The sequence below is a fragment of the Drosophila guanche genome, unplaced genomic scaffold (genome assembly GCF_900245975.1).
Source record: "Drosophila guanche unplaced genomic scaffold, DGUA_6, whole genome shotgun sequence".
Classification (NCBI taxonomy): Eukaryota; Metazoa; Arthropoda; class Insecta; order Diptera; family Drosophilidae; genus Drosophila; species Drosophila guanche.
Genome location: NW_022995746.1, coordinates 4,786,465 through 4,804,222, shown reverse-complemented (window position 1 = coordinate 4,804,222; position 17,758 = coordinate 4,786,465). Strand labels below are relative to the sequence as shown.

General features: G+C 43.2%; 3 protein-coding genes across 3 annotated transcripts in view; 1 reads left to right on the top strand and 2 right to left on the bottom strand.

Moving 5' to 3' along the window:
• Positions 1-366: 366 nt before the first annotated feature.
• Positions 367-956, bottom strand: LOC117582118. Its single transcript, XM_034269694.1, has one exon. It carries the CDS (start codon positions 827-829, stop codon positions 629-631), a length of 201 nt encoding a protein of 66 aa, XP_034125585.1. The 5' UTR covers positions 830-956; the 3' UTR covers positions 367-628.
• A 4,351-nt stretch (positions 957-5,307) lies between these two features.
• On the bottom strand, positions 5,308-5,866 carry LOC117582003. Its single transcript, XM_034269498.1, has one exon. The coding sequence runs from the start codon at positions 5,788-5,790 to the stop codon at positions 5,377-5,379; it is 414 nt and encodes a 137-aa protein (XP_034125389.1). The 5' UTR covers positions 5,791-5,866; the 3' UTR covers positions 5,308-5,376.
• A 3,941-nt stretch (positions 5,867-9,807) lies between these two features.
• The window catches only part of LOC117581680 (putative mediator of RNA polymerase II transcription subunit 26), a 59,857-nt gene continuing 51,906 nt past the window's right edge, over positions 9,808-17,758 (top strand). The window contains exon 1 of the mRNA XM_034269054.1: positions 9,808-10,295. The gene's annotated coding sequence lies outside the window, so the exon portion shown is untranslated. The remainder of the gene's footprint in view (positions 10,296-17,758) is intronic.

Sequence of the window (17,758 nt, the reverse complement as noted above, 5' to 3'; positions counted from 1 at the left end):
ATCGGGGCTGGGAGCTACCTAGGCATTTAACCTTCTGCAGGTATGCACTTATAGAAATATAACCAACAAATATCTCTCTCACAAATGTCTAGGAAAATGTCATGGCAAACCATTTTTGTGTATTAAATCCACACAATTCAGTAGGCTATTCTGTTGATGTTCAATTCGGAACATCCCAAAATTGCGTTTCTTCCAAATTCGTTTCTTCGTTTTTCGCTTATGTTTCATTTCATTGTCAATGTTCATGAACATTATGAATATATTTGTAATTAAAATATACATCTTGAGATGGAAATACGACACATTTTTGGTTGCATATTTATTCAGTTTTTATTAAACACTTTTAAGATCTTTCAGGAACATTACAGTTTTAGAATTGATTCAATTTGTAAGAAATATTTCATGTATCTCAGTTTGTTGTTCTTATATCTAACTTTTTGCGTAAATCACTTTCTAGGAGCTTTGAATATTTATAGGGTTTGCCTCTTAGGCGGTTTATCCTTTAGTTTGCCGCTGAACTTGCATAGATCTTGAAGAACTCTTCTGTTTTATCACTCCATTCAATCGAACATAATTGATTATAGTTACATCTGTGAATCCTTATCACATTTATCTGGCTCGTATATTGTCAGATATTGAGGCGTCTCGCCTCCAAGTTCCTGGCCTGATATTTTGCAATGGACTGGCGCTGCTTCATTTGGAGAACGAGTCGATCCGGGGTGGAGATCTTGAAGCCATTGCCTTTGCGGCAGCGCTCTTCGATCTTCAGCGAGGTGGCCATCATGAAGATGGAGAAGACGAGGGCAATTAGATAGCGAACGATTAGCATATTGTGACAAACGCTGTCCGAAACCAAGACTGGACAGTCCAGCGTTTCCAGTTCGCTCTTTTATAGCCCAAGTGCACTGAGTATATCCGTTACCTGTACCAGGAGCAGTCCCTCCCCTCTGCTAACCCGGGGGATTAGCGATTGGCAAGAGTTTTTATAGCCCTACCACTCCCCAATAAACAATTTTTGCGCTAATCCACTTGGCAATTTCCACTTCCTCTACAAGAAATCCGCACTCTCTCTCTCCCTCTCGTGATCGCAAAGATGTAGCTCAGAGCAGATACAAAAGGGAAAACTAATTGCCATGCCCTGATGAGTGGAAGTTCCAAGAAGGAGACAATATCGACCTACCTGATGCTGCACCCTGGACCCTGTTTTATGATCTCCGCTCTCATCTCTCTTTCTGTTGCTTTTTGCCATTAGACATTTTAATTGTTAATTTTTGCAGAAAGCAAAGCTGGCCAGCAAAGGAGGCAGCAGCAGCAGCAGCGGCAGCAGGAAAATTTAAATAATGGCCAAGCTGCAGGCAGAATCCAAAAGAGAGGAATCCAATGGCTACCTGCATTTATTATCTGTTGCTGATGCTGCTGCTGCTGCTGCTCCTCCTGTTGCTGGTGCCACAGAATGCTCCTCTTCTGCCGCTGATCTACTCGACTCGAGTGCCATCAACGTGAAAACAAGTGGCAACAATTTTCTATAAATTGCATTTGTGCAAAATTAAGTTCAATCTTGGCCAAGTCGCGAACCAGTAGCTGTATCTCTTCGGCCTGCATCCGCTCGTCTGGGTCTGCTCCCAGTCCCCCTACCCCCTACCCACTCTCTCTCTCTCTCTTCATCTCTCTCACTCTGATCTTTCACTGCTGGAGTAGCCAAACTCCATTAACTTTGCAATTGGCCACCATAACTCGTCCGTCGGTCGCCCGTTGCCGCCGTCACCTCGTCGCCCATTTGGCCGCCGCATCCACATCCACATCCACCTCTACATCCACATCCCACATCCCACAGCTCACCAGGCCGGGGCAGGTCCAGTCCAGGCGAGGCCTGGCCCCATCGCTTGTTAGTTTTTGCGCCAGATCGTTTATAATAATTCGTATGCGAGTCATGTCATGGCCCCTAAAGTGTATCTGCAGCCGCGCAGTCGCAGTCGCAGTCGTCGCGGTCGCTGCGCATATCTGTATCTAGTCAAAGCGCAACTAGAGATGGTCTCGTGACACGAACCGGGGGATGCTATGCAATTATTTGTGGGGTAGAAGAATTATAAATTGGAGAAAGAAAGTAAATTTAAAGAAAGAAACAGCTAAATGATAAGTCTGAGCTTCCCTGAGGTTCCTCTGAGGATTAGAAGTAGATCGTAAACACAAGAGGACTATCAATACTTTAAAACATCATTTCAAAGGTAACTTCAATTAACTTTAATACATTTGAAAAACCTTTCCCTACCATCGCGTTACCTATAAGCCACGAAACACCTCTCACGACTCACGCCCATCTCTGGGTAATGGAGTGGCAAGTCTTGGCCTGATCTGGTCAACTATGCAACCGGCAGCAGCGGAGTCGCCACAGCAGTCGCTGCCCCAGCCACAGTCCCAGCCCCCAGTCGGGTGACTCGAACTTGACTTCACTTGGCTTGATCTTGCGCCCGTTTCTTCTGCGCATAGCTTTGGGTCGCCACTGGCTGCATCTTTCTCTCCGCATCTCACGGCCAACTCCGACTCCCCTCCTGGGCACCCTGCCTGGCCCCAGGCCCGTTGTCATACCACTTTATACGCGGCGCTTTGTGCTGGTTTTGTTCTATTGGTAAAAGGAAGTTAGAAAAATGCTCTGAATTCATGCGGCCACTGTTAGGGGCCAAGGCGCGGCGAGGCGGTGGCCTTAAGTGAATTGTGCCCGAGACAAGCTTCCAGCTGGGCCGCCCTCGGATCAGGCAAGGGAATATGTTCAGGGTTGAATGCCTTAGAACTATTCCAAAAGTTGAAGAGTTGAGATAAATGGATTAAGGGAAAGTTTAAGTATAGAAAGGAGAGAAATTAGGTTAATGAAATGTACCTTTGAAATAGAGATCCCAACCAAAAAGAAGATCTTATTCGCTTTATTGATTTGATTTGAATTTTGTTACATTATTGGGCTGCACTCTAGTACCCAATGCTGCCATCCTGTACCTTCAGCTGCCCGAAAAGGGCAAAGACAACAGCAACAAGAGAGGAGAAATATGAAATTCCAAACAGCTGCGGGGCACTTAAGGCACTGCCGCTGCTGGTGCTGGTGCTGGTGCTGGTCAAGTCGGATCTCGAACTCGAACTCCCCAACGTAACCGGTAGTCAGTGGCCACAGAAACAAGACCATAGCCGTAGCTTGGACCATCGCTGGACCATCGTCGTCACCCTGTCGTCGTCGTCGTCGTCGTCGTCGGACTCCTTGGACAATGTTGCAATGTTGCTCTTATTTCAGAACATGACCATCGTCCAATGGGAGGCCAGGGAGGAATGCCTTAATTCAGGAATTTAATGAAAAATGCTCTATGAAGCGCTGCAGCAGCGGCACCAGCAGCAAATTACAACAACAAAAAAGTAAGAAATAACAAAAAAATCAAGCGAGGAAAACTTGAGCGCACAGAAGCCCATCGGAGGATGGAGTGGAAGGAACCGAACAGAATGGGACGGGGAACAAAAAGGTTAAAATTAAAATCTTCGCTGGCTCTTGTTCTCCTTAGTTGAGCGGTTTGCTTTCCAATATACCAACTACCCTATAGAAATCTAATCTGAAATGGGGTATGTGAGGATCAGTAGGAATAGGGGTTGAGAGGTACATGAGGTATTGTCCATAAAAAGTTGTCTAGTAATGCTTGAAACTTGGATTAAGTTTCTAATAATTATGAAAATGGTTTTGACTATAATCTTTTCCTGAAAACTAACAGACAAAAGGGAAATGCTCGCTTAATGTTTTCTAAGTCTCCCAAATAAATCATTTCACCAATGATCTCGATACGGAAAAGTCTTGGATCTTCTCCATCTAAAATCTTGTATCTGTTTCCGGCTTAACTTAACTTGCATTCGTGCAGTTCTTCCAAATCTCTCTTTCAAGACTAGACCCTTACTGATAAAGTTTTTGCAGAGGGTATACTCAAATCGATCACCTACGCCCAAGTCCCGACTGCCACTGCTCTTTGTTTTGTTGCTTTTGTTGCTTTTCAATCCAAGCGAACTGCAAACTGCGCGCTTCAAGCAGTGTGTGAGATCGGTGGCAGGTGATGCCGTTCAACTTTGAGGTTGAGTAGCTTGATGCGACCGACCAAAGTTGACCAGTTCCCCTCCTTGTGCCACACTCCACTCCAGTCCACACCTCCTCCTCCAACTCCCTCTCTCTGGTTGTGAGTGCGTCTGCAGCTCCTGTTGCTCCGCGTTGAGCGTTGTAAATTACATTTTCCAAATGCTTTTGCCATGTCGAACCAAAAAGCCATGTACATATGTGGCATAAAGGAGCTGCTGCTGCTGCTGCTGGCCGTTGCCCATGGCCAGTAGCTGGGCAGCAACTAGTGCCAGCATCTGCCTCTCTCTCTCGCTCTCTCTCTCTCTCTTTTGCTCTGTCTCTGTGGCCCTGGCCGTGGTCGTGGTTGCCTCCGACTTTGCTTCCGTTTTGATTTGGAACACTTGTTGCAGTGTGGCAGCGGCAGTCTCTTCTGCCTGCCTCTCTTCAGCCTTATAGATTTGTCCTCCAACAACAAGAAACATTCATTCCTTGGGGATATGTACCTACATATATATATATACACCATATACACTCGCACAATGTTCCTACATGGATTCCAACATGGCATTTGGGATGCTCCTTCTTCAATGCTCTTTTCGGTTCGGTTTTTTATTCTTCCCGCCCTCTCTTTCCCTTGCTGCGTATTTAAACATTTTGTTGTTGCTTATGGTTTGGGGATTGTGGGATCTCCTGTTGATTATGTTGTTGTAGTTTGTTCAGATCGTTGTTGATTGTTGTTGAGTGTTGATTGTTGCAAGCGGCCGCAACTGGAGACTGCCGCGGTAGGTAGCTGCCTGCCTGTTGGACCCTCAGAGCTGTTCGCTTTGATTAACAGAGTGAGAGATATTTGCCAGAGATTATCATTGACAGAGAGATAGCTATGGGGGGTTGCCGAAAGATTATGATTGTCTACGAATTCGAAGGATCAGCAAAAGCTTAATAGCAGCGAAAAGAAATTCCAAACGACTTTTGATGTAAACTTAAGGCTTATGACTTAAAACGTATGGGGCAGTGAAGAGTTTGAAGTGTGCAGCTTTCTTTATGGGTAATTTAAGCATTATTTTAGCTCTGGCTGCAGATCGATAGTTGATCCGATTTGTGCATTAGTTCCCTGTGAGTGGCGCAGGAAGTAAATATTTATAATATACAATTCAGATTAATTTTAAAATCAATTTATTCTTTCAGATTCATTTACACAATTTGGTTTGTGCTGCTTTAAAAGAAAGAAATATTATATCACTATATTTTAAATGCATTAAATTAAATTTACTTCACATAGAATTCGCAAGAATCTTATAAACTTATAGCATGGATTCTGGTTCCATGATCTCGTAGGTGGACAGCGGCAACACCTCGTTACCAAAGTAGTTGGCTCCGCCGGGAGCAATGTCCGGCTCTGGCACATCGTAGAAGCTCTGGAGGAAGGGACTACGGGAGAGCATCATCTTGGGATTGATGAAGGAGTGTCGCTTCAGGTAGAAGTCCTTTTTGGTCTGTCGCCTCCATGGGGAGATCTGTTCCGCCAGCAGCTCGTTGCTCAATCTCTCGCGCTCCACTGGCAGGGAGGTGACCTCGTTATAGATCGGAGATCGTGACCTGGGCCGAGCCGCAACCAGGAGAACCAGCGTGACAACGATGAGGATGAGAAATACAAGTTTAACGCTCGACATCTTGACTGCTTGGCAGCTGGGATTGGAATGTGCTGGATGAGGCATGGACGAGGGGAATATATGGAGGATGTTTAGGTAGTTGGCAACCGATTTACCCTAAGTGTTTTCTAATGATGCAAGTCCAACGGCTACCTGAAGCTACCTGATGATTACCTCTGTAGTTTATGACCAGTGATTCCATTTGCCTTTGGTTATCCCACTCTGGGCGCACTCACTTTGCCCATCCACCACATCAATCTGGGTCTAGCCAGGCCTCCCGAGGCAATCGGAGAGTCACTTAAAGTCGGCGACTCCACTCAAGGCATCAAGATCGCTGGGACTGGGGACTGCGATGCCATTTCATGTTAATCAAACAACGAAATCCATCAACAGGTGACACACAGCAGTACGGGACAGCAGTCCCTGGCCAAGTGGGCGGCGGATCTGTGGGGATTGTGACTAAAAGGGGGGAGCCACGACATCTACCAGACATGTCAGTGCGATAATGGTGCTCTTTCTGCCTCTGTATCTGCGAGTGTGTGCAGTTCGCGATGTGTGTGTGAGAGTATCTAAAACAACTTCATTCACAAAAATCAGACCAACCAACAACAAGAAAAAACAAGAAGAAGCTAAAAAGCCATCTGTAAAAAGGAAGCTGGGCCATTAAAAATATCTTGTGTATGCCAAAAGCTAGGCAGATAGCAGCAGCCAAAAGACACATCCCGAGTTCAGGCAGGCGCACACACGGGCAGAGGCAGTGGCTGCGGAGGCTGTGGCATCCAGCCACAGTAGTGGCTGCATCACAGAGGCTACTTGGTAGCATCATCATCATCATCATCAGAAGCTGCTGCACTTGCGGGGGCGACAATGCGGGGGGCGGTACCGGGACAGGTCGCCGGCTAGTGGGCAGCCAGGGGGCAGCAGGCACAGGAATAGCCAAGAAACATACGCCTAATGCCACAGTCATCGACATCCGCCATTTAGCTTGTTAACCCACTATTGCCGATGGGGTTGGTTCTTCTGCCAACAAATAAAGTCCGATTAATGATAAAAGTTAAATCTTTTAAGCATGTTAACATATTATATCTCTGATTTTAATGTGGGTTAAAATAAATTTTGAAATTCTTTTTTACTTAGAGTATTGTACCCATGAGTCGTTTGCTAATTGTAAAATGTATGCACATGTTAAACAATAATTTTGTATTTCCTATGAAAGATTTAGCGATTTTATAGACATAAAATCGGTTTTAAATAAAAGTGCAATGGGTGGCTGGATACAGAGTTGCTTCAAAGAATCCAGACAGCGAATCGCTCAGCAAACATCTGTGTTTTGACAACAGTTAAGTATCATTATAAAATACAAAGCAAAACTTGGTTTTCCATATGCTGGCGATGGATGTTTAAACGGAATGCAACTTAATATAGGAGGCTTGTGGTCGACGATATTGAGTAAATTAAAGCAGTCAGGGCATATGGCATATAAGGTAAACTTTACTTTTTCCTTTAGTGGGTTAATCCATCTCCTAGCAGTAAGTTCTCCTTGTTCTTCTCCTCTACCTTCTCTCAGTTTTTCCATTGGCTTCTGATGCTGCTGCTGCTGCCGCTGCCGCTGCTGCTGGTTGCTGCGCAGTCGCAACTGTCTACATTTGTCGGCCTGCCTACAGCCGCCGTCGCTCTTTGCTGCTTTTCTCCTCTGCTGTCGTCTGTGGTGCTGCCATGTGTCTTGTTCTTCTTCAGTCGATTGGATGTCCAGCTTTCAATTTGCAACATAAAGCATCTTCATCGTGGGCCGCATGAATGGGCAAATGACTAGAGAGTGAGAGAGAGGGAGGAGTTGGCCGAGGGGGTAGATATGCTTGGGTGTGGGCTGGGAGCTGGTTGCTGTCTCCTCCTGCTCCGCCTCCTCTTCATTCTGCTATTTTCCCTGTTCCACTGGCATTGACGGTAGGCACTCAGGCGTGCCTTGGCGGTAGTCGCTGACCTTTATTGATTGCTGTTTGACCTCGCCTCGCTATTGTTGGTGTTGTTGCTGCAATTGTTGCAGTTGCATCTCCTAACCATTTGTACTTAGCCGATCGCTGGCATAGATTGCACCCAGGAAAGGTGTATGGTGCCGGCAGGGGTAATGGGGGGCATGCGGTATACGCCCACTAAGCATCGTTGCTCTTGCGCTGTGTTTTGTCGTTTTGCTTTCTGCCTTTTTGTGCAGCCTTCATTGTTACCTTCGTACATATCTCTGGCGCGAGCTCTCTCTTTGTCTCACTCTCTCTCACCCGCTGCTGCTGCTGCTGCTCTGCTTCTTCTTCTGTTGCTGCTGTTGTGGTTGTGTTGCTCCATTACTCCGTTTCATGGCAGTTAATTTATATTCGATGCTTCTCTCTCTCTCTCCCTTTCCTTCCAGCTATTTTGCGAGTGCTTTCGTTTACCCTTTTAGCAGGTATCGATATTTTCAACAGCCTGTAGAGTTTTTCTATCAGTATAACGATGGACCTGCTACTGCAGGGCATTAAAAGCTTCGCATATCAGAATGAGTTTTCTCCTCTTGTTTTGCGTGTTTTGTTTTTGTTTCTTACTTCCTTTTTGATGTGTCCCTGTTTTTGTTGCTTTTGTTGTCGGGGTCTGGCTGTCGTTGGCTATGTTCGAGGGTAAGGTCGCTCGTCGGTCGTCATTGACGCCTTTCCTTGTACTTAGTCTTCCCTTTGCTATGCAAAAACAAAAGACTGAAGAAACGACCAGCAAGAAGGCCATTGAAGGCGCTTCGACTAAAGAATACCCACTAATCCTAGACCTATTCAATGAATTGTTCCTTTAATTTTCCCGATATTCAGATGTCCAGATCGATTTGAGCTATTATACAGATACAGAATATTTTGTCTAAAGAGTTTGCTTCTCTCTGTATCTGTATCCTACACCCACAAGAGAAGAATATACTCTTTGCACCTTAAAAGGTAGCAAAAAGACAAGACCAAGTCTCAGCACACTTTGGGAGCCTTCGTTTTGTTTGGCTTCTATCTTGTAGTTTGTTTTGTTTGACAGTTTCTATCTGGAGGGCTATCAGAGTCGTATTCGTAGTGGGAATCGGAGTCGGGTCGGGGCTGGCTGCCACTGGGAGTCCGTTCCAGCCTCAAAGACGAGACGGCTGTCGTTTTGTTTGCTTAATTGTTTGGTTTCTCCTATTGAACCTCTGTGCAGCCCCATCCATAGCCCCCACCAGAGGCAGCAAAAACTGTTCGGTTTTCTATAGGTGGGGCGATATTTTCCATGGAAATAAATTAGCTGATTGAGGATAACCGTAGTTAGTGAGATGGCGAATGCAAATGTGAGAGGGTGCTGTACAAGTGAATTATCACCTCCTTTTTGCAGGTAGGCCCTGTCCTGTCTAGGTGATATCTCCATCTTGTTTTGCAGCTAATGGGTATCTGCGGCTGATGATGATCCTACTACCATATTGATTTGGTCTTAATCATGCGCTATATTATTATTTTTAGCTTATTTTAAGCTTCTCACGGGTCTCGTCCCATCTATAATTATTGACCGGGCCCGGTTGTGCTTTAATATCGCCAGCAAATCAAATCACTTCATAATGATAATAATCACTCAACCTGCTTCGCATTATTAAAGAGTATCAGTTCATCAGATCGAAGAGCGTACAATGATTTCTCTTAGTTTTGTGGCGCTCTCTTAAAGCAGAGCGTGCCAAAGCAAATTCATTCATACCGCGCGTTTAAAGGTGTATTCAATCAAAGGTAAGGCCTTCTCGCTCTTCGAGTCAAATGGCCATACGATCTCTCGCTCTCTGTGTGTCGCGCACAGAAGCAACGAGGTGACAGTTGTGGGGCAAATCTCACCCTTCTTCTATACACTCTGCTCGCACTCACTCGACCAGTTGTTGGGGCTAAAAGAATCGCCACTTGTCGTTCGGCTTCCACTGCATTGTGAGAGAGCAACCAAAAGAGTATGAGATGGGGAGGGAGAGAGAGAGAGAGAGCCGCATGATGGGCTCCATCGGCACAGGCGATTGATCAGTTTTCTGCTGCATTCAGCTTTCAGCCGGTTAGGTTAGTGATTTTTGCAACGCTCCCGAGTACGGTTCGGAGTAACGGAAACGAGAGAAGCTATTTGAGGAGCGAGCCCGTGGAGCTTTTTCGTCTGATGTGAGCGAAGACGAAGACGAACAAACAAATAAACAATAATCGTAATAATAAACGTAATTCAAACAATTAATCAAAACGCGACGATCAATGAAACGCACACACACAACGACAAAATGTTTATTTAATTGTTATAGGCTATAAAAAATACTTACAACAACCACAACATAGAAAAGTGCCAGTGAATGAGATTGTACTTAATTTTTACGTACAAAATAGCTGTAAATGTATGGCATGCTTGTGAGTGTGTGCGTGTAACAGTGCCAGTGAGTGTGTGCGTGCCTGTGCATGTGTATATGTGTGCGGCTTTATCAATTGCTCCACATAAAAGTTTTCATTGAAGTGTTTGACGACAACCAACCCTAAATAGCTAACCAGCGAGCGGGAGAATACGCGAAGGAGGAGAATCAGCTTAAAACGGTAATTAAGACAAACAACAAACTGCTCTTACTCTTCTTGACTTGGCCATAAACAAATGATTCAGCAAATTGTTCGGTGAATAACTGTAAATTTCGATTGAACTACAACTACAATTACAATTAGTAAAACTAAAACCACAACTGGCGGGTGACGAAAGCTGCGTCAACGCATGCTTGCAATTAGTGTAACTGTTTATGGGGTGGCAGTCCGTCTGACAAAGTAGTACGCGCAGGAGGGGACGACGCTCCTCTTTCTACCTCTCTTTAAGTACAGTGAAAGCTCGCTTAAATGGTGTTCAAATCTTATCGGATGTTCGTAGATATTGTAGGCTGGCATCCTGATTTTCTGTGTAACTCTAACGTTTCCTAGAATATCTCGTTAAGTCAGTGTGTGCACACAGAGGTCTTACTGTAGTTTGTCAAAGTATTATTTGCCATTTTGTCGCTTTCATTAATTGGCTACCTGTCTGCCTGCCATGTTCAGCTCTGTTGTTGATGTTGTTGTCTCTCTTTAAAACGGTAAGTGCAAATCGGACACTCTCTTTGCTTACACCTTCCTTTCTCACTCCCTCTCCACCTCTCTTCGTCTGTGCAGATAGCCCTGTCTCAGTTTGTCACACACACTTGTTGCCTGCTCATTGTTTTTACAGTTTTTAAGTGGCGCTCATATCCGGCGTTTGCTTTTGCTTTTGGGCCTGATAAGCGCACTTACCTTCACCGCACACACATACACTCTGCAGCTCTCCCGCGCACTCCCCTCCACATCTTCTCTCTCCACTCTTTTTTCTTGCGGTTACGTCTCCTCTGGCCGTTATTGTTACAGTTGCTGCATGAGTATGACAGACTGAAAGAGTGTGTGTTTGTGTGCCCTCTACCTGCATTTTATTTGCATTTCGCATATTTGATTGAAGCTTTGTTATTTTTGCTTTTATGGTTACCTGTACATCCCTCTTCCTCTCTTATTCATTATTGCTGGCCTTGCCATTTTTTCTGTCGTACATTCTAAACGTTTTGTGATTCAGTGTTCTTTAATGTCCAACTGTTTTCGGATCATGGCTCATTGGGTTATTCAGGGATTTTGCCTAATTGGAACACCCAAACTTTCATGTACCCTTTTACGAGCTTTTTTGTTTGCAAGTTGTTCCATTAATTTTTAACTGTTGTCAATGAGTGTAACACAAATGAAAAATGAATTGTAGGAGTTCAGAACAGATTTGGGCTAATCTGGAATATTTCAAATATTTTAAAGTACATCTTTATAAAAATCGAACGGTTTTAAAAGATCCCACAGTTCCAAAACAGCCAAATGTTATATTTTATGAAACTTTAATTTAAATTTGCCACACCGTTTACGTTCAATACTCGAAGCCACTGTAAAGTATTAAATAGCACAACACAAAATTTGTTGTACAATTCCCCACTGATCTCAGTCAATATTCGAAGGTTCTCTCAGGTTATGCGATTGTTGTTAGCTCATAGATTCCTCCCATATACAGGGGAGAGAGCCATCTGTTAATCAGCGAATTTCAGTGCATCAAACATCACAGACTAACTTGCCATGTATTTTCCCCTTCTGCTGTTTCTGCCTGCTGCCAGTTGCATTGTAATGTATCAAAGTTCAGAATGTGAGCAAAAAGCACATTTCGGTTTTGCGTTTAATTAAAGTTCAGCACCTCGCCGCCTCAACTCAACCCACTCTCAACTAAAATCACGACATTTGCGATCATTAACACACAAACACACACACTCACATACACACATGTGAGAGATCGAGTGTGTGGGCGCCCAGATCGGCACTCAATCATCTATGAGGGGGTGAGCGAAGAGCTGCTGTGGATGTGGCAGACAAAGTGGATGCTGCGAGTACGAATATATGATTTCACGAGGCGGCTCAAATCAAACAAAAACGGTTCGAGGCTGCGGTCAGTGATTAACCTTAAGGTTCAGTCGATCTTTGATCTGTCAAAAGATCAAATTATAAGCAAAAAAGAAATACACAACAAAAACAGACACAGCAAGAGAGAGACCATAACAAAATGCGATCGATCGTTTCAATTATTTTCCAGTGATCAGTGAGATCTTCCCCACGAAAAAAATGCTGACAAAATATGAAGGCAAGCACAGCGAGTACATAAAGTAAACTTCTTGGCCCTTTTTTTTGAGGATCCACTGGGATCGGTTCTTTCGTCGCCAGTTCATGTGACAAAAATGTGTCACAGTCAGCAAACAAAAAGCCCCAAGAAAATCAAAAGAAACGGGGGATAAAACAGAGTCGGCGGCGATCGGTTTACTCAATTCCCGAACTCATCTCCAAAGGGGGAAACTTTAGTGGACTGATCTTCAGAAGAAGCAGCAAGTATCGAATATTTAATACCCTTGGAAGTTAAATATAAGAAATGAAGAACGTGCATACACCTCATAAAATTATTTATTGGTCGTACATTTTAGCTCTATCTTTGAAAGTAACACTTCCATACACCCTAAGAACGCCCTCAATGCCCTCAAATTGATCGTCACTTGATTTTTATTATTATTATTATTATTATTATTACTTTTCATCTCCTCTTTGGCTGTTGGGGAAGAACGGGTTATGGATGAAGTTACTGTGGAGCTCTGTGGGTTCGTTTGTCTTCGTCAAATATTTACTTTAGAGTCCGCTAATGACATGAAATGGGCAGGACAGAAGAAGAAACGGCACGGTGCGGGCATACACCAGAATTATGATGTGAGTTGCAGGAAATTGTTGAATTTGTTATTATTAGCATTTATAAATTTCATATTTTGTACGATGCTCGTCATATGATGGTGCTCTATCAAGTGACAAGAGTGAGTCCGTCCGTTTGTGAGGTAAGCATTTATATGCCGCCTGATTATATGATGATATCTGATAGCTACAGACCAGCCATGGCTGGCTCCCCTGCCATCTGCTTGTTTGCGAATTTTTCAATGAACTTGCAAATTCCTTTCAGAAACAAAAAGCCGTTGGAAGTTTGGCCAAAAACGGAAGTCGAGACTGGGACTGACTATGGAATGGCCGAAAGGTCAGTTAGATGTAAGAGAAACTACAAAAAATATTATATTGAAAAGAACATAGAATATTCCATGTAAATTCCACCAATGACGCTGTCGGATAGTGGATAGATGGATATGGTTCCCTCTCTTTCACACAATCTGGTTCACCTTTGACTTTTTTCTGTGGTCTCTATCCGCATAAATTAACTGGCGATGAGTCGTTTAGATATGCCCTAGAACGAAGAACCGTATTAAATTTAATGCTTATCTTATGTTTTATAAATATTTTGCTTTTCGCCTTTGTTGTCCATTCATAGCTTGAATCTATTCATGGTTTATGGCCAAAACGTGTTAATGCCTGCATACATATTGTTTTTACATTTTTACATTTTTTATTCGTTTCAGTTTCAGTGTGTGTTTTTTTTTTGTCTCTTAATATTAATATTTATATGCATTGAATTGATCAAGCTTTAGGCTTTATGGGTTACAAGCCACGTGTTTTGTTGTGGCTTTAATCCACTTTTCACTTTGGTTGTGTTTATGTTAAAACGTGCGGACGTCTAGGTGGGTCAAGAGGTTGAAGATTAATAAAGATAAGGGGAAGGCGGTCTGCTAAAATATGCTGATTTCTTCGAGCGTAGTTTGAAAGGGTCCAGAGATCATTAGTGAATTTTTTAGAAACTGGAAAATCATTCAAATTAAATTTCCTTTATTTTATTATCTCAAGAATATGCTAATCACTGAGTATAGTTTTTGCGTAGGTCATTTTCTTTTTATTGATTTTTAATTAATGAAAACGAACTAAATTATGTAATTTAGAAGCCTAAACCTTGCGAAGCCCACGAAATTCGATTTAAATAATAGAGTGCCTACAGAACGGGTTGATCTCAGTATACGGTCTGACGTCTTTCGTAGCCTAGTTACATTCATCAGAATTTATGTAGATCTTTAGATTATTTTTTAACTTTGCACATAAAAAGTTCAACTTATAATCATCTGCTCCAGACAATTATTTTGAAAGTATTTCCTTGACATTATAAAGCTTATTATTTCTGGCAAGGATATTTAAACCACTCGTTCTGCCATCTCCATTCTCCAATTCTGCAACACGCAAAGCTGTCAGTCATGACCATAACCACTCCAGTCATCTGCTTCCGCCTCGCTCGCTTTTGACCTGCATTTGCAGGTGTCACTTTTCGAGTACAGTTGCCACACGACCTGACCCCTCAAGCCGGCCCCAAAACGATCTTTGTCGTCTTGTCGGCCAGCACTTCTTGGCTTAAAGTTTTTTCTTTCTGTCGTTATCCCCAGCGACAGGCTTCACTGAAACTGGTGCAAAACGAGAAGAAAACATAAAAAAGACTGAACTCAACACGCGCGCTGGCTGTTGAGGCTGAGACTGGGGGCTGCCCACACGCCTCGACATCGACTTGACTCCAGCTTTGGGTCGGGTCTCAGCCTCAGTCTCAGTCCGGGTCCCTGTTCTCCCTTTATCCAAAAAGAGTCTGAAGTCAGTCTGTCGTCTGACAGAGAGTTGAGTTGTAGTTTGGTTAACAAAAAAAAAAAGGAAGCAAGCAAATAAAACACAAATACATATTTGCAGGCCTATGGTCTTACAGTGCGTTGCAAAACTCTAAATGTTGGAAAATTCTGAAAATTTATTAAAAATTGACCAAGGAAGGATTTTCAGCTCAGTAAAAAATCTTCTTCATTTCATGCTGATTGGCAATAAGACTTCCATATTCCCCCTAATCGAATGGTCTTCAATTTCGAATGATATTTCAGCCCAAATATTTGAACTTGGAACCCTGTCAATCCATGAACAGATAAATTGCACTATTTCTCCAGCTTTTCAGCCTTACAGCAGCGTAATGCACTGTCTGTGTGCACGAATATGTCCTGACAATTGGCAGACTCCTAAGCAAAGACTCGTGTGAGCAGCGTGTGCCGTCGACGTCCATCTACAAGGTATATAGAGTACGAGTATCTATATCCACATACCTACATATACATTCACATGAATGATACCCCCACACACATACACACACACACAAGCACAGAGGCAGTGCCTACTAAAAGTATATTCAGATCAGTTCAAACTCTCGACTGAAGTGAACTCTCGAGGCGCGCAATATGTCGCTGTCATTTTGGGGACATGTTTGCATATGAATGTGGATGTAGATGTATCTTTGTATCTGCATCGGTGTATCTGGGGGAAGTGCGAGTACGAGTATCTGTGTGAGGGCAAACGGGCGTTCGGCTTGTTGAGGTCTGGGCATCGGTCGATGTCGGTGTCGATCGGTCGGTCGTACGGGCGCTTGGCATTAGCATTTTCAGTGTTGTTTTATTTTTAGATGCGCGCAAAAAAAGAAACAAATCCAACAAAAGCAACAAAAAATTGCAAGTGTATCTGAATGTGTCTGCGTTGATGTTGCTGTTGGAGGTGACTGTGACTGACAGACGGACTCACTGGCAAACGATCTGACGTTATTTTTGACAGTGTGACAAACGGCTCTGAGAGAGTGCTCCAACGATAGTTTGCACCACATTTGTGGAGGGCCACAAGAGAAATGGAAGCTTGAAAGAGGACATCTATCGATCATTCCGAAAAAATTTTGAGAATAAGGATCAATTGCAAGGATTTTTTAGGAGTATATTCTTTTAGAGACGACTCTTCCCGAGTCGTGAAGAAGTTCTACCGAAATTTGTACAATAATCTCAACAGTGATAACTAAAGACGATTGGTAGAATGTATATTATTTCGTTTCTGCTCTGCAAATCGTCTGATCCGCATTTCCTCTAAGTAGAAGATAAGATTAAAGAAGTCTTCCCAGAAATCATGAAATAAGAACATGTGCAACGATGTTAAAGTCAAAACAAGCCAAAAATCGGAATTAGTTCATAAAAATGTAGCTGTACTTATATTTTGCAAAGGATTTTAAGTTGGAAGTTGAGTTTTTAGATTAAAGAATGCACCCGAATTTTTTGGATGTTTAAAAATGCTTCTAATAAATATTTACCTCATTGCACACAGAAAAATCATATTATCTGCTTATATTTCTTTGCTTATTTTCCTCAAGTCGAGCCACTCGTTAATTAAAACCTTATGAAAGCAAATAAAAGCGACAAAGCATATATGCTAAGCCACACTGTGAAAGGTTAAGAGCATGTTATCCGCTGTTGAATCTTTTGGATCTTTTGGATTGTTGGATCGTTGTTGTTGACGCGTGTTTGGCAAACGATTCAATTGGTATGAACTGTCGAACTGTCTTTCGTTTTGCAGGCGGCACAAAAGCGGCATCTCTTGCCATCTCTTTCAAGACTTTCCTTCGGTTTCTTGCGATTTTGCCAACATTGAAGATCGACCCACACACAGGCCCAAGCACTGAGGGAGACATGGGCCCATACTTCAACACACCTTGACTTGCCCCTCCATCAGCCAACCTGGCGGCATTCTGTGGCATATACTCCGCATACGTAGCATCTCGTTGTCAACTTTTGTCGTTGTTGGTTTTCTTCTTTTTTGTTTCGTTTTCTCGTGGCAGATACTGCTGCGCCTCTCACCTCTCACCTTGCCACGGGGTCTGTGCTCTCCCCAGCGATCTGTCGCCTGCTCTTCGGTTATTTTTTTTTTGATTCATTGATGTACTGCGTGGATGTCGTACGTTTTAGGTAGAGATATTCATGCATATATGTATAGCATGGTATCTGAGAATATATAGCCTACACCCCTGACAAAATATTCATTTCAAGTGGAGATGAATTGCGGTTGAAGATCTTGTGTGTGGGGTTAAAAAAAAGTTCAAACAAAAAGATACATAATTTGAAATGAATTTAAAGAGATTTAATTGGGATTTGGGTAATTGGAGAAATGTTTCAAATAAATAAGAGTAATGGTAACTAAAGATCGATCACTTCCTGCTGTCACTTGAAGGTAGAAATTCGCTTTTTACCACAAAGGCAATAAGATTTCTCTGCGTGTAGTATCTGTTGGATACCTAGATACATATCTGTTGGGTTCTTACCTATTTATCTAACCAAAAGATTGCTGTCATTTGACTTTTTGCCCGGCCAACAGACACACACACACAGCGACACACATATAGATTTTCCTATAGATATATCTATATATGAACAGCAAAAATGTATCTCACAGATACCCGCACACACACACACTCGAACGCTTGCCAGGCTGCCTTTTGTTCTTCTCTGCAGTTCGGAGAATTGTTTTTGTTTTTTTTTTCTTTGCAAAAGATCACAGACCTTCTGACCTCTCTCTCTCGCTGAGCGCCCTGCAAGAGCAAAAAAAGGCAGACAGACCTGAGGTTGGGGCTCTGCCTGAGATACAGATACCGAAGTACTACAATATATGCATGTCCCCTTTGCCCCTGGCATCCCTCCCCCCGCCGGTCCACCCTGCCGCCATCGGTCGCATGAGTTCTAAAAATATTT

Coding starts and splice junctions, on each gene's coding strand:
- LOC117582118 (XM_034269694.1), bottom strand. CDS start 829: ATGCTAATCGTTCGCTATCTAATTGCCCTCGTCTTCTCCATCTTCATG.
- LOC117582003 (XM_034269498.1), bottom strand. CDS start 5,790: ATGCCTCATCCAGCACATTCCAATCCCAGCTGCCAAGCAGTCAAGATG.